The sequence below is a fragment of the Amblyraja radiata genome, chromosome 14, assembly GCF_010909765.2.
Source record: "Amblyraja radiata isolate CabotCenter1 chromosome 14, sAmbRad1.1.pri, whole genome shotgun sequence".
NCBI lineage: Eukaryota > Metazoa > Chordata > Chondrichthyes > Rajiformes > Rajidae > Amblyraja > Amblyraja radiata.
In genome coordinates this window covers 28,420,272-28,441,847 of record NC_045969.1, presented here as the reverse complement: position 1 = coordinate 28,441,847, position 21,576 = coordinate 28,420,272, and the positions used below count along the sequence as shown (strand labels likewise).

The 21,576-nt window shown below is 45.0% G+C and overlaps 1 protein-coding gene across 1 annotated transcript; it reads right to left on the bottom strand.

The window, feature by feature from the left end:
* Positions 1-3,405: 3,405 nt before the first annotated feature.
* Positions 3,406-21,570, bottom strand: esd (esterase D). Its single transcript, XM_033032915.1, has 9 exons — positions 21,452-21,570; positions 19,371-19,446; positions 11,364-11,452; positions 9,432-9,530; positions 8,769-8,893; positions 7,714-7,833; positions 5,036-5,134; positions 4,164-4,331; positions 3,406-3,742 (listed from the first exon to the last, which is right to left on the bottom strand). The coding sequence occupies exons 1-9, from the start codon at positions 21,513-21,515 to the stop codon at positions 3,662-3,664; spliced, it is 921 nt and encodes a 306-aa protein (XP_032888806.1). The 5' UTR covers positions 21,516-21,570; the 3' UTR covers positions 3,406-3,661.
* Positions 21,571-21,576: the final 6 nt, after the last annotated feature.

The following is a 21,576-nucleotide window of genomic DNA, read 5'->3' as shown; positions in this document are numbered from 1 at the left end:
TCTCTGAAACTATAATGCTACAACGCTGAAAAACTATATTCTGCACTCTTGTATTTTTCTCTTTGCTCTACCTGTTGTACTTGTGTATTGCTTGATTGTATTCATGTATAGTATCTGATTTAATCTAATAGTGTGCAAACAAACCAATATAAAGTATCCTATCGTCTGCAAATATACCATTCGGATAATCTACATTCTCATCCACATTATATTACAGTATATACTGCAAACAACAAAGGTCCTACCACCGATCCCTTTGGTGCACCACTGGCCAGAGACGTCTTCTAAGGCTTGGTGATTCCAAATACTTGGTATAGTTGTGAGTTGTTGACTCAGGCAGTGCATTCTAGATTCCAACCATTCTCTGGATGACACAGTTCTTCCTCAGAACACCTCTAAATCTATCTTTTGGTATTTAATATCCATCCCGCAAGGGGCAGAAGTGGTAAATTATTTCCCTTATCTGTGATCCTCAGAATGTTGTATACCTTCACCCCTCAGCCTCCTCCGTTCCAAGAGAAACGAACTCTGTGTAGCTTCATCCGAGGCAACATCCTGATAAAATCTTTCTTTTGCGTAGCAGCCGGGACTGTACACTGTACTCCACTGTGGTGTGCCTGTGTTTTATAAAGCTGTACCATGACACCTCTGCTCTTCTACTCCATGCTCCAGCTGACAAAGGTAGGCATTCATTTTCCTTATCCACCTGTCCTGCCTCCTGGGAACCTTGGATTTGTCCAAGGCCCTTCTGTTCCTAACATGGCCCCACTACTCAAAATTCCACCCCCTCTAGGCCTTGAACACTAAAACAATCCCAGTTAATATTTGTTAATTTGCAGTTAATAATGAGTGTGAAAACACATAACTCCAGATTTGGGGACAGTTTCTGCCCAGCAGTTACCAGGCAACTGCACCATCCTATCCCCAATTAAAGAACGGTCCTGACCTACCCTCTACCTCATTAGACCCTCGGACTATCTTTAATCAGACCTTATCTTGCACTAAACGTTATTCCCTTTATCCTGTATCTGTGGGTGGCTTGATTGTAATCTTGTGTAGTCTTTCCACTGACTGGCTAGCACGCAACAAAAGAAAACAAAAAAGCTTTTTACTGAACCTCAGTGCAGGTGATAATAAACTAAACTATTTGGGAATTGAGATCCCCCAGTACGATAACCCTATTTTGTCACGTCTCTCTATTATGTACCCACATCAATGGTTCATTCTTCCCACCCCCCCCCCCCCCCCCCGACATCTGTCTGAAGAAGGGTCTCGACCCGAAACATCGCCTAATCCTTCGCTCCATGGATGCTGCCTCACCTGCTGAGTTTCTCCAGCTTTTTTGTCAACCTTCAATGGTACTTTATTGTCAAAAATGCTGGAGAAACTCAGCGGGTGCAGCAGCTTCTATGGAGTGAAGGAATAGGCAACAGTCTGAAGAAGGGTTTCAGCCTGAAACGTTGCCTATTTCCTTCGCTCCATAAATGCTGCTGCACCCGCTGAGTTTCCCCAGTATTTTTGTCTACCTTCGATTTTCCAGCATCTGCAGTTCCTTCTTAAAGTACTTTATTGTCAAATGTACCTTAATACAGTGAAATTCATTGTTTTGCAAACCTCAGTAAATTCATACTATACTGTACATAGCTCAATCATAAATAAGCACAAAAGTGCCACAATTGTAGTGTAAGAATAGACTTCACTGAGGCAGTACAGAGTTGCCACATTTCAAATATGCAATTCATGGTAAGATCCTAAACAGTATTACAGAGGGATCTTGGGGGTCCTAGTCCATAAGCGCCTGAAAGTGGCAACACAAGTAGATCGCGTAGTAAAGGCACAGCAAAATAGATGCAGGAGAAGGCCATTTGAGCCAGCACCACTATTCAATATGATCATAGCTGATCATCTAAAATCAGTACCCCGTTGCTACTTTTTCCCCATATCCCTAGATTCCCTTAGTCCCAAGAGCTAAATCTAACCAGTGAATTGGCCTCCACTGCCTTCTGTGGCAGAGAATTCCATACAGTATGCTTGCCTTCTTTGTTCAGGGCATTGCGTACGTCAGGAAATCATGATGCAGCTTTATAATACTTTGGTTAGGCCACATTTGGAGTATTGTGTGCAGTTCTGGTCGCCCATTACAGGAAAGATACAAAGGCTTTGGAAAGGGTGCAGAGGAGGTTAACCAGAATCATGCCAGGATTAGGCGGTGGTAGGGAGTGGTTGGACACATATGGATTGTTTTCTCTAGAATGCCGGACATTGAGGGGAGATCTGATTGAAGTATATAAAATGATGTGAGGCCTAGATAGGGTAGACAAATTAGTTTCCTGAAGTGGAACTGAAGTGCTATCAACTGGAGCAGACTGGGCAGTTCCCATTCCCCCCCATCACATCCCAGTGGCAAGGTCATTAAACTGCCAGATGCTCCTGGGCCAGCTCAGAAGGTGTGGATTCGCTGAGACCAGTGGCGAGGCAGCCCTCTACAGCTCATCTAGATGACTGCTCTATGGCAGTGTCCTGTTGCACACAGGTGGGCGGCGCGACTCTCGTCAGCAGCGGCATCTGCAGTCCGTCTGTGTTTTATTATTTTTTGTCTCGTTTTTATGTAGTTTTTGTTATTTTTTTTGTTGGGGTATGTGTTTGGGGGGGGGGGGGGGGGGGGCGGGGGTAACTTTAAAATCTTTCTCCTGCACGGGAGACCCGACCTTTTCTTTGTCGGGTCTCCGTTGTCGTTGGGGCTGCAACGTGGAGCGGCCTCCAACAGGAACGACCTGGGGTTCCAGCTGCGGAGCTGCCGACTACTCACCGTCACGGGGCTGGCCGAGTCCGGAGCGGGTGGAGCGGTGGTGGAACGCTGCTGCCACCCGACCTCCGGAGATTCGGTGGCTGCAACTGCGGGTTTGGCGGACGGCGGCACCGGGAGCCCGCGAGTCCCTGCTGGGAGACCGCTTTTCGGGGCTTCCGCAACGGCAACTTCTCCCACCCGAGTTGCGGGGTTGAAGAGCACCTGAGCGGGGCCTTACACCATCGCCCCGCGCGGCTTGGAATGGCTGCGGGACTTTGCGAGCGCACGCCGGGGGCTCTAACACCAAGACCCGGTGCGCGACCTTGCATCACCCGGCGTGGCTTTAATGGCCGCGGGACAATCGCCATCGCCAGCCGGGGGCTTTGACTTTGACTCTGACTCTGACATCGGGGGGGAGAGTGCAGTGGAGAGATAAGTTTTTTTTGCCTTCCATCACAGCGATGTGATGGATGTTTGTGTAAACTGTGTTGTGTCTCGGGTCTTTTTGTTTTGTAATGTATGGCTGCAGAAACGACATTTCGTTTGGACCTCAAGGGGTCCAAATGACAATAAATTGAATTGTATTGTATTGTATTGTATACCCAAACCCAGTTTCATTGACTTTATTCTCAAGACTTTATTTCAGCTTTGTTCTTTTACACTGATATGGACGAGATAACAACTAATTTTATTAAGCAAATCAATGACAATGATTTCCAAAGGGTTGGCTAGCTGAGGATAAATTCCTTGTTGCAGATCAACTCAAAGTACCGGCAGCCACTGTGTAGGGAAGGGCAAGAACTGCAGTTATTGAACCAAAATATGGTGAACTATTATCTTTCACGAAGGAGAGGTACAATTAGATGCTGGTGCCTAAGCATTGAGATACTTTGCATGGTGTTTGATGTGGTCTCCGATAAATGAAGCGATGAAGTAGTAACTGTGATCATATCCCTGAAGAAAGAAAAATAGGAAACTTGTCAAAACTAGAGAAAAACAAAGATTACATTATCAACAGTATTTTAAGGTCATTAATTAAATATTTGAAGAAACAATAGCAAACCGTAAATGTTTGATAACTCTAGGAAAACTTGTTTTAAAACACTTTCTCAATGTTTCGAGTGCTGTGGCTCTGTAGCTCCAGTCATGTATGCCACTCACAAAGTACAGTATCTTTACTTTTTTTCAACTTTGAGAGATTATATTTACCACTAGGAGCCGTCAAAAGTCCAAAAAGGATGTCACAAAGAATACATCCCTGACTACTGACGAGAGGCCTCTAGAGATGAGAAGACTGAGCACTGACTGAATGACTGGCCCCTTAACACACAAAGCCAATGCCTAGTGGGTGTCTAATGAAGCCTGCAACACTTGCCTCCTGGAGCCGTAGAACAACCGCAATCTTCTTTTCAGTGCATGCCTTGATAAAGTTATCAGGGAGCAATTGTCCAGCAACCAAGAACTGATCGTCCTTTCCTTGGTCAACGAGGATGTCCAGGTGAGGTCCGGAATAGGATCCCACTAGAGAGGTGGCATCGTACGTCTGTGGGAATGAATGCATACTTTAATACGTCAGCACAGCTGGCTTACAAACACAATTAATGGTTGCTCACAATTTCTAGACACGATAACCTGCAGTTTATTAACCATAAGGAATCCTAACATATGTCACAGTTTGCTTATAAACCTATTTTGCAGATGATGTGAAAGTGCTTACAGCAATTAGAATAATTGCAGTTTGCGAGAAGGATTATTTGTGCTGTAGCAGGATGAGCCACACAGAAGCAGTCAGGTCACCCAGAAGCCACAATCAACGTCCGTGTAGGTCAGCTATGTGCGTCAGTCTGGCCTGGTGCACCTGGGGCTTTGCCAGCCAGACAATGAGGATTTTAATAAATGGGTGCTGTGGGAAGCACTTCCTTCTCGAGAACTGCTACAAATACAGAATTGAAACATGGGAGAGGAGAAAGGCTTGGTTTGGGCTTCGGTAAACTGCAGCCTGGGGTCTGAGCTGGATACAGTTGCAGGAGTGTCGAAGGCTTCAGTCTGTCAGCCGTAACATAGACCATGCCTCTCACACTCATGCTGCGATGTGGCTGCAGTGGGAAATTGGACACTCCTGCTCGCTTCAAAGAAGAGTCGGTACTGGGCAGCACCAAGTGGAAACAAACTGGGCCTACCAAGGGGCACAGGGATGCTTCATGGTGCCCAGATTCAACAGAGACTAGAAGTGAAAATCGAGCTTACCTCCCACTTGGTTTTATCAGGTCCCAGGTATCCAGTAAATGCCTTCTGTCCCCAGGGGCACATCACGGGGTTGCAGATAGGAGCCAGCGCTGACACAGACTGCTCACATGTTATGAGGAATCAATAGAAGAAATACGTTAATTTTTCGTCTGTTATAATCTGTTATCAGGTAATGCTATTGCCAGTATACCTTATAACATGGTTTGTTTACTTCACACAAGAGTCTTGGCGCCTCTTGCATGCGGTCTCAGTGGACTATTTCTGTACATTGCTGATCAGGGATTGTGCTTCCGTGTGGCAATACTTTACTGAACAGCATGCAAAAAACTGCATTTCACTGTCCGTTAGCACATGTGACAATAAAGTACCATCGAGGGGTGCAGGTAAAGGGAGGAGGAGGATTTCCTTTCTGATCAGGAATGACAACAGCCAGGAGGATTGATGAATGCAGGGCAGTGGCTATTGTTTCCATAGATTTTAGCAAAGCCTTTCAACATTGTAGGTTAGTCTGGAAGGTTAGATCACATGAACTTACGAACGATTCAAAATTAGCTTGGAGGAAGGATTCAAAGACTAGTTGTAGTCAAAGGTTAGTTCTAGGGTGTTGTTTTTCTGATTAGAGGCCTGTGACCAGTGGTGTGCTGCAGGCGTTGGTGCTTGGTCCACTGCTGTTTGTTATCTACATTATGAATTTGGATGACAATTTGCAAATTACACCAGAAATGGTGGCATAGTGGACAGGATGGAAGGATGTCAAAGTTTAAACAGGAGCTAAATCAGTTGGGAAGGTGAGCCAAGGAATGGTAAATTAATTTAGCTTGACAAGGGAGGTGTTGCACTTTGTACATCAAAACAGGATAGGATTTGCACAGTAAATGGAAGAGCGGAGATCCGTGAGTACAAGTGAATGGTTCCAAACAATGGTGGTTCAGGGCACAGGGTGGTGAAGGCAGTGCTTGGCGCCATTTGGAAGGTTATTGAGTACAAGTCATTGGTGAGACCACATTTGGAGCACTGTGCAATTCTTGCCATCCAGCTATAGGAAGGATGTCATTAAGTTGAAAATGGTGCAGAAGAGATTCTCAAGGCTGTTAATTGAACTTGTGGGCTTGAGTTATAGGGAGTGACTGAATAAACTGGGGCGTTTTCCCCTGGAGTGTAGGAGACTAAGTGGTGACATTACTGAGATGCACAAGATCATGAGGGGCTCACAGTCTTTCTCTCCAGAGTACAGGAATCTAAAACTAATGGGCAAAGGCTTAATGTGAGAGCCGAGAGATTTGAGAGAGACCTCAGGGACAACTTTTTCACTTACACAGTAATCCCCATCTGGAATGAGCTACCGGAAGAAGCTGTAGAAGCAGATACAATTACAACTTTAAAAATACATTTGGACTGACATATGGATATGAAGTATTCAGAGGAATATGGACCAAATGCAGGCAAATGGAACAAGCCCAGACTGCCAAGTTAGTCGGCATGGACAAGTTGGGCCAGAGGGCCGTTTCATGTTGTATAGTTCTACGAGTTCATTACACACTTTGCAGTACACAAAATAGTGCAAGTATCCAACTTGATGTTTCTTAAAATTTACAAGCATTTCACAAAATACAAAAATATGCATGGCAATTGTTAACCAAGGCAACATAAAAAAGTATGTGTATTTTTATGCAGGTTTTAAATAGAACATAACAATACAGCACAGGGACACGACCTTCAACAACAATGATGCCAAATTAAACTAATCTCATCTGCCTACACAATACATATTCCTTCATTCTCTGCCTGTTAATGTGCCTAAGTGCCTCTTATAAGCCACCATCAAGCTCCCTGATACCTGCATTAAGGAGGCATTTAAGCACAGCTGAGCAATGACAAACACCTGTGAAGCCATGTGTCCCAAACATTATGGTGCCCTAAAATGGGGGGACTATGTATAAACACAGACATAATTTCTACATGGTGAAACCAAAATGTATAAAAATACCCTTTAATAAAATCTGACAATGTGCACTTTAACCACATGCGATTTTTTTCTATTACAAATCTCAAATTGTGGAGTACAGAGGCAAATAAATAAATGATGGGTCTTTGTCCCAAACATTATGGAGGGCACTGTAAGAATCAGGTCATGACATTTCCCACAAGGAGACTCAACACCACCTTCTCAAGAGCAACTAGCAATGGTAGTAGACACTGTGGGCACCAGTGATAGCCAGATGGGTACCTGAAATAGAAAGACTAACTGCCAGCCTCCCAACTTTCAATAGTTTCACTATAGCAGTGCCACTGCTGAGGGGGCACAACTGCATGGTACAGGCACGCAGATGACTATCGCAGTGCCATTGGTGAGAGGGCACAACAACTGCATGGGACAATCACACTGGCCACTACAGCAGTACCACTGATGAGGGGAGTTCTGCTGCATCTTTTATTGAGAGTTTCTTTTCCTGAGAAATCACAAATCTTTTCCATGTCGGACCAGTAGATGAAGGATTAGTGTACGTGAAGGCATTGCACCAAGCCATTTTGAAACCTTTCATTTAATCAAGCAGTACATCAGCAACTTTGTCACTAGCTTGTATTAAGGTGGCATCCCGTGTTATCCAACAGCAGGATTTATGAGGCTATAGAAATTGTTTGTTGTAAATAAGACAGATACCAAAAAGTGCTCGTACCTTGTACTTTCCAGGGTTTTTCAAAGCACAAACTAATGCTCCATGACCACCCATTGAATGGCCAAAGATGGACATCTTCCCAGAGATCACAGAGAAATTAGCATCAACGAGACGAGGCAACTGAGAAGAAAACAGTAACGAGTCACTAAATTGCATAAGAAACCTTAATCAAGATATACAGATATGTGTGTAACTGCAGAGGGGTATATACTCCACAGTGGCTTCACAGACAATTTCACTCTGAAATCCTACTCATTAGAATTCATTTTATTAAAAGAGCAGTCAGGGCATTTACCGATGGCAGGTGCATCACGAAAAGCAGATAATTTTATAAACACAGCAGCAAAAGCAACCATTTCCGATCATTGAGTGTCAATTAGAATTCAGGTGCTTGGTGCCTTAATGGTATTGGCTGGCTGCCTGGCTCACATCCTTGGCAGCAGAATGGTGAGGTGGCTGTGAGCTGCTTGCCTTGGAGAGCACATGGATTACCAAGAATTGCCGCTTCCTGCACCACGACAGATGTTGGCACAAGAGTGGCTCTGACAGGCGATGGGTCCAAAACCGGTGGCAGCAGGGTTACTACAGAGATAATATGCATGCAATCCTTCGTAGCGCTTAATAAATCCAGCCCTGCTGTTCTGTGAGGAAGTTAGAATAACAAAATTGACACAAAACTTACACCAAGACAAGAGCTAAACACCCAACAGCCCATGGGATTGTTTGCGTTGGGTTGGGATACTGAGCAAATGGAACCTCAGCAGTGAACCAGGCGAGGTACAGGTTGTTGATGCACTAACTGGCAGGCCGATTTCAGGGCACGATGGCGTAAACTGCTTAGTATCTCTCTGTATAGGACCAAGCATGCCTCCTCCATTCCTCCTATCCAGTGCTGTGCTCTGGGCCATCCACTACTGGGAAAGCTAACTCGTGTGGTCCCACAGTTCATTGGGAACCTAGCCTTGATCAGCAGTCTCAACAGAAACAATATCTTTACTTCAAAATTAAACAGGTCACCTTGTGTTTTTAAACAGCCCAGCCACTGATTGACGTACCTCCTCGGTCACATAGGCGTACATCCGGTAGTTAGTCTTCCAAGGCTCCTCCGAGGCATTTACGTAAAACCCAGCGCCTGTACCAAAGTCCCAGTTCTCATCCTCACCAGGAATATTGCAGCCACCTGCAATGGCAACACACCTTGGTCACCCATAAAGCTGCTCACATACTAACCAAATTTGATGTGTAAACATAATGGATTCATCGGGTTAAAGAGATACACATGGAAACAGGCCCTCAGTCCACCCTGTCTGCACCGACTATCAACCACCCATTTACATAATCCTACACGCACCCATGTCATTCTTCACACTGTACCACGTACCCACACACTAGGAGAGATTGACTGCCCCTAATTAACCTATCAACTCGCACGCCTCTGGGTTGTGGGAGGAACTGAGGGAGACCTATCGGTCACAGGTAGAGCATGCAAACTCCTCACAGACAGTAGCAGAGGTCATGATCCAAGTCTGGTTTCTGGGGGTGTGAGGCAGCGGCTCTTCTCGCCAGATCTTCAATTTACCCTAAATGGCAGAAACCTCTTAAGTGCTGCAGCACACGTACTTGACTGTCAACAACTAATTTACACAGCAGCTGTTGACATTGATTCGATTGTACCTCAATCGAGTGTGAATAGGAATATTGGGTGGTTAGTTACTCACGAGGACTGGTGTCCGGCACCACGACAACGAGACCGTGCTCTGCGGCTGCCTGTTGACTGGATGCTTTGGTTATGAAGTTCTGTTCTGTGCAGGTTAATCCTACAGGAAACCAAGAGAGGACTCAACTAAGAAACAGGAATTTTCAAATCTGTCCATGCTTCAAAAATGATCTTAATGTATTTTGTGAAAGGCAGTAAACCAAAAGTAAAGCTCCCAGGAGTCTACATATTCAGAGCTAGTGATAAAAAGATCTGTTAAAGTATGGCAGGCTGATAAAAATGCCCATAAAATACGGCAGAATTAAAAAATATATATTAAGACCATACTAAACTGTCATAGAATAATGATTAAGCTATGATGTGAATGTCATATATGGTTTTGTGCACCAATTTTACAAGCCTCCCCGCCTCCCCCCCCCCCCCCCCCCCCCCCCCCCGCCCCCCCAAAAAAGTAGACGATTTGGAAACAAGAAAGAATTGCAAATGATGGAATTTTGAGCAAAGTGCTTGACCAACTCAGTGGGTCAGCAGCATCTCTGGAGGGTATGGATAGGCAATGTTTCGCATCAGGCACCATCCTCAGACTAAAATGAAGAGTTACTAGGATGGTATCAGACATTAGATTAGGATTATGTATCGGGAAAGAGATTAGGGTTATGAAGAAAAATTGGAGGTTTTACTGGAACACAATGTTATTAGTCTTCAAAATTTAAAAAAAAAATACATTGAAAGGGAAACAAAGTGTTTATGGGGTTTGGTAAAGATTTAAAATAGGGAAATATATTGACATTGTTGGAAACTGGCTATTAAAGCAGAAACTACGGGACAATTTAAAGGTAACAGAAGATTTAATTAAAACAACAATGGGTAGGAAGTGTGGGAAGGATAGGAACTGAGTGAGCATTAGCACATGCATTCAACCCAACGGTCTTCCCTGATTTCTGTGATTGTTTAAAGGTCATGATATTTTATAACACAAAATATATTTTCTCAGGTAAAATTTGAAGTTTTCCTTCTTACTTTAACATTCATACAATCTATAGTATTTACTTTTAATGATATATATATTTGTCCAAAAAGACTGCATGCAGCCCATTCATGACAGTGATCGGGGCATATTCTCCAGACTCAGCAACAGGTCTAACTAAATTGATGGAATACTAAAGCTGTGGCATGACTGGATTCCAGCAACTGAATTAGATTCTTGCTGCCTCTGACACGCACTTGAATCCACAGTATTTACAGGCTTGGTCCAGGTGAGTGCCTGGTCACTCCTAAGAAAGATGGTGGTGGGGAGTTGGCAATTGTAGTTACAATGAATGTCAGGAACAGGTTTAGATTTTCCTTTGCAGGAGATGTCATTGACTGGCATTCGTGTGAAAAATACTACCTGCCACTTACCAATCCCTGCCTGCCTGCCTGCACGTGGAATAGATTTTGCTGATTCCAGGCAGGGGTTGCTGTATTTGCTGAGGTTGTGAATGGAAATGAATGTTTCGGCAATTATCTGTGAACATTCCCATCTTCCACCAGCAGCAATATCAAAACTGACATCACTGGAAATGATGAATGATTTTTGGTTTTTCATTAAGTGACTTACTGATTTAAACACAGAAATTTTTACTGGTGAGTACTGGACATGGTTGCTGAGATAGTCCAACAAAGCATCTCATTCACTGCAGCTACAATGCCACCAGGGGAAACCCACAAACAGCTCTCACACAGATGCACACAGCGATTTCTGAGATGGTAAATACAGCTTTCAGACACTCCTCACTGCGAATGCTCACAGGAGCTTATTTCCAGATTTAATGGACTGCCGTGGAGCAGCTGAAGCTGTTTAGCTTAGAGGTACCATTGAAGATTTGTTAGTTTAAGATGATGAAATGCTTAGATGCAGAAAATCTTTTCCACGTGATACGTTTCATTTTACCTGAAAGCCAATACAACACTGGGCACTTTGCACTCTCTGATTTGGGAGGCAAGTAGATTCCAAACCGCATCTTGCATTTCAATTCCGAGCTGTCATTCAAAAAAAAAAGTGAATTTTGTTAAAGCATTGCAAAACAACCCTATGGTCTAATGCCAAAACAGAAAATGATGAAAGTACCGTTCCTGGGCAAGGCCTCTAGTAAATAGGATGTGGCGTGGTGATGTTGGCAAAATGTTTCACTCCACTGGAGAAGTAATAAAACAAATCAAGACTGCACCTCAGACAGAGCAGCTGCAGATGCCAGAGGAAAAACAAATTCTGAAGCAGCCGCTCACAAACCAGGTACAACTGACCCAGGTCAAGATGCCAGTTGTGACATGGAAGTAACTCTTTCAAATGAGAACTGATGTGCAGAAAGGAAGGAAAGGAACATGGCGCCGCACTTTCACCCGGCAGGATCCTGACTCGCCTGCCACTACGGAGCCAAGCAACCCGCCCTCCAAGAGGCAAACCGCCAAGCCCTTCTTGTACCCGAAGGGCGGAGAGGAGGATGAGGAGAGAGGAAAAGAGGAGAGAGGAAAAGAGGAGAGAGCGGTGGCCAGTGCCAGGTCTCCAGAGCCGGTCAAATGTGAATGTTAAGATTCAAGATAGCGGTGGGCACAGGGAAACAAAGGTGCCAGTAAACTGATTGGGGTCTTACCTCCCATGCTCTCAAAAGCTCTGGATGCTATGAGGTCGGCTGTGGAAGGCGCCTCCAGGAAATAAAGAGGAAAGGATGACGGTGCGTGTGTCTGCTAGATGGGTGTGTGTGCACGAAGGGTATTTGGGGAGAATATAATAGGTTAGGATAAGATTAGGAGGGTACATGATGGTTGGCACTGACACGGTGGGCTGTTTTCAATTTCTATACTATTTCAATGAACTATTTCTCTGACCCTATTATATCTAAACTGCACCTGTATGGTAACCGTTAGTTCCAGAGATTATAATCAAATGACAAACCTTCTCTTTGTCCCAGGGCTGACTAAGATAAATTAAAAGGTTTGGGTAGGGGGTGTGGGGTGGGGGTGGGGGGGGGGAGTGTTTAAAAAATTGCAGTAATTTTAATGAATGCATTTAAGGTAATTTAGTCATACAAATGGTTATTAAAATGACATCTAATATATCAGCAACACTGTAAGGTTAATATGCTTCATCATAGAAAGCAAGCAGAACCAAAATAGCAGTAATTGATTTAAATTTAGTGTGAAACATCAATTTGGAAACAACAAGATAATTTAATTGGCAAAGGTCATCTAAAAGATTGCTTGGAGCAGGAACAATGCAGAACGTGTGTTTTGCCCATAGGAATGAACCGGGCAGTGGAAAATAAACAATAATAATAATAATAATAATACATTTTATTTATGGGCGCCTTTCAAGAGTCTCAAGGACACCTTACAAAAATTTAGCAGGTAGAGGAAAAATATGTAAGGGGAATGAAATAAATAGTAGAGACATGACTAGTACACAAAGACAGTATTCAATTCAAAACACAATATGAGGCAATTAATGCACAGATGAAAAGGGAGGGGGACGTGGGGCTAAGGATAGGCAGAGGTGAAGAGATGGGTCTTGAGGCGGGACTGGAAGATGGTGAGGGACACGGAATTGCGGATCAGTTGGGGGAGGGAGTTCCAGAGCCTGGGAGCTGCCCTGGAGAAGGCTCTGTCCCCAAAACTGCGGAGGTTGGACTTGTGGATGGAGTGGAGACCGGCTGATGTGGATCTGAGGGACCGTGACGGTTGGTAGGGGGAGAGGAGGTCAGTGAGATATGGGGGGGGCCAGATGGTGGTGGGCTTTGTAGGTGAGGACCAGGATTTTGTAGGTGATCCGGTGGGAGATGGGAAGCCAGTGAAGTTGTTTGAGGACTGGAGTGATGTGATGCCAGGATTTGGTGTGGGTAATGAGTCGGGCGGCTGCGTTCTGGACCAGTTGGAGTCGGTTGATGTAGGTGGAGCTGATGCCAAGGAGAAGTGAGTTGCAATAGTCCAATCGGGAGGAGATGAAGGCATGGATGAGTCTTTCAGCAGCGGGAGGTGTGAGAGAGGGTCTGAGTTTGGCGATGTTGCGGAGATGAAAGAAGGAGGTTTTAATGACATGGCGGATGTGAGGCTCAAGGGAGAGGGTGGAATCAAAGATCACGCCAAGGTTGCGGGCCTGGGGAGATGGGGAGACAGTGGTGCCATCGATGGTGAGAGTGGGGTTATTGATTTTGCTGAGTGTGGCTTTGGAGCCTATGAGGAGGAATTCTGTCTTATCGCTGTTGATTTTGAGGAAGTTATGTTGCATCCAGGTTTTTATAGCTGACAAACAGGAGTTGATATGGGAGAGGGGGGGGGTTGTGGGGGGATTTAGTGCCGAGGTAGATCTGGGTGTCATCGGCGTAACAGTGGAAGTCCAGGTTGAAGTGGCGGAGTATCTGACCAAGGGGGAGGATGAAGATGATGAAGAGGAGGGGGCCGAGTACGGAGCCTTGGGGAACGCCTTGAGTGACTGTGGCTGTAGCAGAGGTGTGGTTGTGGAGAGAGATGAAGTAGGATCTGTTGGAAAGGTAGGAACGGAGCCAGCTGAGTGCAGAGCCTTCAATGCCGAGGTCTTTGAGTCTGGTGAGCAGGATGTTATGGTTCACGGTATCGAAGGCTGCGCTCAGGTCGAGGATGAGGGTGTTGAGGGAACCAGTGTCAGCAGAGGTGAGGAGGTCGTTGAGGACTTTGAGGAGAGCAGTTTCTGTGCTATGGAGGGGGCGAAAGCCAGATTGGAGGGGTTCAAGTAGGTTACACGCAAGGAGGTGGGAATGAAGTTGCGACGCAACGATACGCTCCAGGGTTTTTGAAAGAAAGGGGAGGTTTGAGATTGGGCGGTAGTTAATGAGAGAGGAGGGATCAAGACCAGGTTTCTTTAAGATTGGTGTGACAGCAGCAGTTTTGAAAGCGGAGGGGACAATTCCTTGGGACAATGAGGAGTTGAAGAGATTAGTGAGGTAGGGGCAGAGAACGGGGAGGCAGGACTTCAGCAGGGGAGTGGGGAGAGGGTCGAGGGAGCAGGTAGTGGGTTTGGAAGAGCTGATGAGTTTGGAGATTTCAGTAGGGGTGACCAGGTCAAACTGGGAGAGGAAGCAGTGTGGAGGAGGGGTAAGGAGGTCAGTGGAGATGTTGAAAGGAGGGGCCTTGGTAGGTGGTGGAGTAGATGCTGGGGAGTCGGGTACAGGGGATAAAGATTGATAGATGGTGCTGATTTTATCAGCGAAAAAGTGGAGGAATGAGTTGCAGAGAACCGGAGTAGAGGTAGGGAGAGTGTTGGCTCGAGGCTTGAGGAGGTTGCCCACTGTGGAGAAGAGGGTTCTGTGGTTTAGGCAGGGGTCGGTGAATATGGAGGAGAGGTAGGCAGATTTTGCAGCAATGAGGGCATCTTTGTAGGCAGTGAGGTGGAGATTATTAACAATAATTACTGGTCTAAATCCAGATATCGACTTGATGGTGAAGTCCCAAAATATCTGAAGTACGAAGTTATAATCCAGCCGAGGAACTCTTTTGGCTGGGTGCCTGGTCAAAATTTGGAAAAAAAGGATCTACTTTGAGAGGAAGAGAATGGATGGAGATGTACATCTCCCTGGATCTGTTCGGCAGTGAGATATAGCTGCTAGGAGAACCACGGGGTACTGGGAAAGATGCAAAGTGGATCTACTAGCATGTTAGCTGAATCAGGACATCCTATCATGAGAAAGAGGACAAGTTTACTGATTCACTGAAAAAAATAATGCCAGTGGGATGATTTAAAGATTTTCTTAATACTATAAAAATGGAGAACAGCTGAAGAGGAGCTACATCCATGTGAGGGCGAGGCAGAGAAAGTCCAAAACAAGGGCTTACTAGATTGATTTCTCCACCTTGGTGAGTGGTTAAACAGTTGTAACTCCCCAGAACAAGTTGCATCCCAGGACAATACCACAGATGTACTGGCAGGAAACTGGATAATCAGATATACTGCCAACGTTAATGAAGTGGCAGAATATTGTTTCGGAAAACAAAAACGGGTCACTTGACTCCATGTTTAACCACATATTAATCAGCCCAAAATATGCGCTTATGCGGAAAATACCATGACATTCTTTTGCAAATTTTCCATATTTACCTGAATCACAAATAAAAATTTCCAGGACATTTTTGTTACTTTTTCTTTTGAAAGAAACTCCACAGATAAAAGGATTGTTTTTGGATACAAAATGAAAGTAGCCCTGCTGCAGCTGGTAATACCAAAGGCAGAACCCCATCTCCTGCAGGTCACATGAACTTATGCCGCTGTTCCACAAAGTCCATGCCGAACATTATGCCAAGTTAAATTAATCTCGTCAATTTAGTAGCCCCAACCTCTATTTTCCAATTATGTCTTCCATTTTCTGACCTTCCATTCTGGTTCCCAACCACTTCCACTCTGGTTCCAACCTCCCTGCAAGAATATTGGTCCCTCTCCAGTTCAGGTGCAGCCCACCCATCTTGTACAAGTCACCTCTGACCCAATAGAGATCCTAATGGTCCAAAATTCTGAAACCCTGTCCCCTGTACCAACTCATGAACCACACATTCATCTGCCCATTTTTCTTATTCGTACCTTGAATAAGGTACCATTCATGAGGCACCAGGAGCAATCCAAAGATTACTAACCTCGAGCGTCTGCATTTTAACCTTTTGCCTATGTCCCTGAATTCACTGTGAAGGACCTCATCCCTTTTCCTATCTGTTATTTGTGCCAACATACACTACAAATTCTGGCTGCTCCACCTCCTTCTCAACAATATTTTGCTGCCATTCTGAGACATTTTGTACCCTGGCAACAGGCAATCCTGGAGATTCACTTATTGCCCCAGAATCTGCCCCCCTAACTAATGAGTCTCCTATCAATATAGCATTTTTTGCTTTCACCCTTCCCCGTTGGTTCCACAGATCTCACTGCTGCTGCTGTTCTCCCCTGATCAGTCGTCCATTCCACCAATATCCAAAATAATATACTTGTTTCGGAGGGGAATTGTACGCACTATTTTTTCTGCCTTCTCCCTTTCCTCGTGGTCACCTATCTACTTTCTGCCTGTACCTTAGGTGTGACTACCTCGCTATAACTTTTATCAATTACATTATGATCCTGCAGCTCCAGTCTCTCCCTCACTCTCAGGAGTGAGCTTCAGATAGATGCACTCTCCACAATCTGGAAGTCTCCCTGATCTCCGACATCCTGGAAGAGCATACTGCCCTAGCTGCCATTTTCACTATACTGCCACGTGTGAAACTTGTGGAAAGAATAGAAAGTCATAGTCATTGAGTGATGTAGTGTGGAAACAGGCCCTTCGGCCCAACTTGCCCACACCAGCCAACATGTCCCAGCTACACTAGTCCCACCTGCCTGCGCTTGGCCCATATCCCTCCAAACTTGTCCTATCCATGTACCTGTCTTAACTGTTTCTTAAATTGTCCCAGCCTCAACTACCTCCTCTGGCAGATTGTTTCATACACCCACCACCCTTTGTGTGAAACGTTGCCCCACAGATTCCTATTCAATCTTTCCCCCTTCACCTTGAACCTATATCCTCTGGTCCTCAATTCCCCTATTCTGGGCAAGAGATTCTGTGCATCCACCTCTATAAGATCACCCCTCATCTTCCTGCACTCAAAAGAATAGAGACCCAGCATACACAATCTCTCCTTATAGCTCAGACCCTCTAGTCCCAGCAACATCCTCGTAAATCTTTACTGTACCCTTTCAAGCTTGACAATATCTTTCCTATAACATGGTGCCAGTACTGAACACAATACTCTAAATGCGGTCTCACCAACGTCTTATACAACTGCAACATGACCTACTCAATACTCTAACTCCCTGGCCAATCCTCCCTTCCCACCCAAACCACCCCCTCCCCTGGTACTTTCCCTTGCCACCGCAGGAAATGCTACACTTGTCGCTTTACCTCCTCCCTTGACTCCATCCAAGGACCCAAGCAGTGAGGCAGACTCCTCCAACCTCATCTATTGCATCTGCTGCTCTAGGTGTCAGCTGCTCTACATTGGTGAGACCAAGCGTAGGCTTGGCGATCGCTTCGCCCAACACCTCCGCTCAGTTCGCACTAACCAACCTGATCTCCCAGTGGCCCAGCACTTCAACTCCCCCTCCCATTCCGAATGCGACCTTTCTGTCCTGGGCCTCCTCCATGGCCAGAATGAGTCCCACTGCAAATTAGAGGAGCAGCACCTCATATTTCGCTTGGGCAGTTTACACCCCAGCGGTATGAACATTGACCTCCAGTTTCAGGTAGTCCTTGCTTTCTCCCTCCTTCCCCTCCCCCTCCCAGCTCTCCCACAGACTACAGTCTCCGCCTTTTTCTTCCTTCTTCCCGCCTCCCCCCCCCCCCCCCCCCCTCCACATCAGTCTGAAGAAGAATCTCAACCCAAAACGTCACCTATTCCTTTGCTCCATAGATGCTGCCTCACCCGCTGAGTTTCTCCAGCATTCTACTCAATACTCTGACTGATGGCCAATGTGTCAAAAGTCTTTTTGACCACCTTATCTACCTGCAACTCGACCTTCAAGGAACCATGCACCTTGCACCTGCACTCCGAGATCCCTCTGCTCTACAACACTCCCCAGAGGCCTACCATTCAATGTGTAGGTCCTGCCCTGGTTAGACATCCCAAAATGCAACACCTCATATTTCTCTGTATTAAATTCCATCAACTATTCCTCAGCCCACCTGGCCAATCGATCCAGATCCTGCTGCAATCTTTCACAACCATCTTCACTACTTGCAAAACCACCCACTTTTGTATCATCAACAAACTTGCTAATCTTGCCCTGTATGTTTTAATCCAAAGTCATTTTATTTTACTCTCAGCCTCTGTGCTGAAGCCTCTCAAGCCAAAGCCTCGGCCCTCACCATCAAACAAGCCTCTCTAGGCAAGGCCTTAGCACTTAACCTCTACCAAGCACTTAACCTCATCACAACTTCTCCCAAAGTGCAGCCGTCTCGTATAGCTTTCTGTCTCATTGGCAGTTGTACCTCACAATGTGTGCATCAAAGGGCTCCTTTCTTTAAATCTCCCCCCTGCTGCTCTGCTCAGATCCGCTTCCGAGTTCAAAATTAACTATTTATGCTTCACCCCAGTCATAAATATCCATTGCTGATCACATTACACAGGACTCCATTGAGTTTTATTAGAAATACCACATCAAAAATGTTGCAATGATACCAGTTGCACAGAGGTCCATGTCTTCAGCAGCTTTAAAATGTAACCAAATCAGTTACAGTGCAATTAAAAGTTGCTGAAGTGTTGTTAGCGTGCTGGAGAAAGTTTAAAAGTATTCCACTGTAATTGTGAAAGTCACTTACACAAATTTTATAGGCTGACATTCATTAATATGTCCTTACAGCTTTCATTTTGCTATCTCATGCAACATTAATAGTGATAGACTGTGATATTAAGTTGTTTGGACAGAAGACAGCACATTGGATGTAATATTAACATGACCCTTAATTAAAATGGTATCCGTGCCATGGCCATTGGTTACTGAATCTGTAAACAAGTGGCAAGCTTTGCCTTTGCCCAAAGGTTGATTACGAAATGTTGAAAAGGAGGCAATGACCTAGAAATAATTATTAAAACATCTAACATATCAACAGAGCTGTGTGCTAAATATGCTCGAGCATGTTAAGGATGAAGCAGAACTTTAGTGCAAAAGATCAGACGTGAACAATTCCACAGAATTCAACTAGCAAAGGTCCTTGAAGATTCAAGAGACAAGGATTTTCAAGACGCTGTATGTAGATCTTTGTCTCTTGAAGAAAATCTTGCAATTCACTATCTATAACAATATATCTATAACAATTTAGGTGTCCTTGAGACTCTTGAAAGGTGCCCATAAATAAAATTTATTATTATTATTATTAATATCATGGAGCTAAAAGGAAATAAACTCACGCACCTGTCATGCTCGTACACCTTCTGATATCCTCCAAAGCATTTAGTACTTGAGAGTTGGGTTAGAGCCATTTTTGTTACTGTAACAAATCAAATGGCTGTTACTTATGTTTTTCTACAAAGTGCACACATATGTCGAAATGCTAACACTTTTGCGTATGGATTGACGAGTTTAGGATCGAAGCCGTACTGTGGAAGATGTCATATTCTGCGATAGTAACCTGCGGTCTAGCGTGAGGCCAGACATGGCATGGCTGATTTTGGGACGGACCTGGCGTCATCTCCAAGTCACAGTTGTTAATAAAGCAGATCATCAGCTCAGGACATATTCACCTGATGCTCTATACAATGCCCTCCATAAAGTTTGGGACAAAGACCCATTATTTATTTATTTGCCTCTGTACTCCACAATTTGTGATTTGTAATAGAAACAAAATCACATGTGGTTAGAGTGCACAGTCAGATTTTAATATAGACCATTTTATACATGTTAGTTTCACCATGTAGAAATTACAGCAGTGTTTATCCCTTGTCCCCCCATTTCAGGGTACCATAATGTTTGAGACACATTGCTTCACAGGCATTTGTAATTGCTCAGGTGTGTTTAATTGCCTCCTTAATGCAGGGATAATAGAGCGCTCAGCACCTAGTGTTTCCATCATCTTTGGATACTTTTATTGCTGTTTATCAACATGACCAAAGTTGTGCCAATGAAAGTCAAAGAAGTCATTATGAGACAGAGAAACAAGAAAACAACTGTTAGACATCAGCCAAACCTTAGGCTTGCCAAAATCAACTGTTTGGAACATCATTAAGAAGAAAGATTGCATACTTGTCTGTTGTATGGAAATAAAATAGTTTTACTGTACCTAGGTACATGTGTCATTAAAGTATCATTCATTCATTAAAGATCTTTATAAAAGCCCCAGCAATCTCCCCTCCTCTCTTTTAATAATCTGGGTTAGATCCCAGCAGGTCATGAGGATTTACCCATTCTCTACGTTCTTCGGGAGATCTAATACCACATCCTTCTTAATCTTAAAGTGCCCCAGCAAATTGGTACAACCCACACTGATCTCGCTATCTTCCATGCCCTTCACTTTGGTGAATACAGATGTAAAGTAATCATTTAGTACCTCGTCTACATCCTATTTCCCTGTATAACTTCCCTCTTGTTCGCTAATGAAAGTATAAAAAGCCCATGAGATTCATTTTAATCTTACTTGCCAATGACACTTTTTGCCTTTATATTCTGTTTTCTTTATATTTCGCAAATAATCTGTTTGATTTAATCTTTCTAAACATTACTTTTGTTTTCTTGCTCTTTTTAACCAAATCTCTAAACTCTCTTGTCATCCAAGGTTCCCTGATCCTTGTCCATCCTCTTTGCTGGTTTGTGGTGGTAGTCTTCACTATTCTGCTGTTTTACACTTGTCGTATAATATGTAATTGCCGTAGGAATGGCAATCCCATCAGCTCAACTGTGTTACTGCTTCAGACCTGTGCCCGTGCTCATCCCACTGTGGACTTTGCCCTGACACAGAATGTAACCGCCCCTCAGTCAGGGACTGCAAGAAGTGCAGACAGCAGCTCGCTGTTTGATCTTAGACAGACCTGCAAGGCTGGAGTTTGCTGGTGCACAGTCCACCCCGGGAAACCCAGGCAGGGCAGGGGAGTGCTATACTATCAGGAACACTGCAGTCCAGAAAATCAACTGGACTCTGAGATGGATGTAAAGAATTAAAACACCGTTGGATTTAAGAACATTTACAACTGAAGTCGTCCCTAGTATGATCCCACCTCCCAACATTGGAGGCACTGTGGGAGAGGGAGCGGGTTCAAACTCCTCATTCACCACCTGCGACAAGGGTCCTGGACTTTTCCCACCCTCTCCCCCCGAGTCCCAAACACTCCCCGTGCACAGGGACAGGGGGTCCCACCCCATCTCCTTCCCCTTCAGAAAGCGTTGTCGCCCGGCCAATCTTGCCGTGACGCCGAGGCGGGGCGGCCCTACCTGGACCAGGCCGCTCCACAGCCCCGGGCTGCAGGGTGGACGCCGGGCCTACGCAGCTCACGGGAACCTACCGATCGGCGGTCGGACAACAAGACTCGCAAACGCGGCAGCTCCTCCTCGCAGTAACTGGAGCATGGGGTGGGAGGGGAGGGGAGGGGGAGGCGGCGGGGTCTGGGGGCGGGTCCGGGAGGTGTGT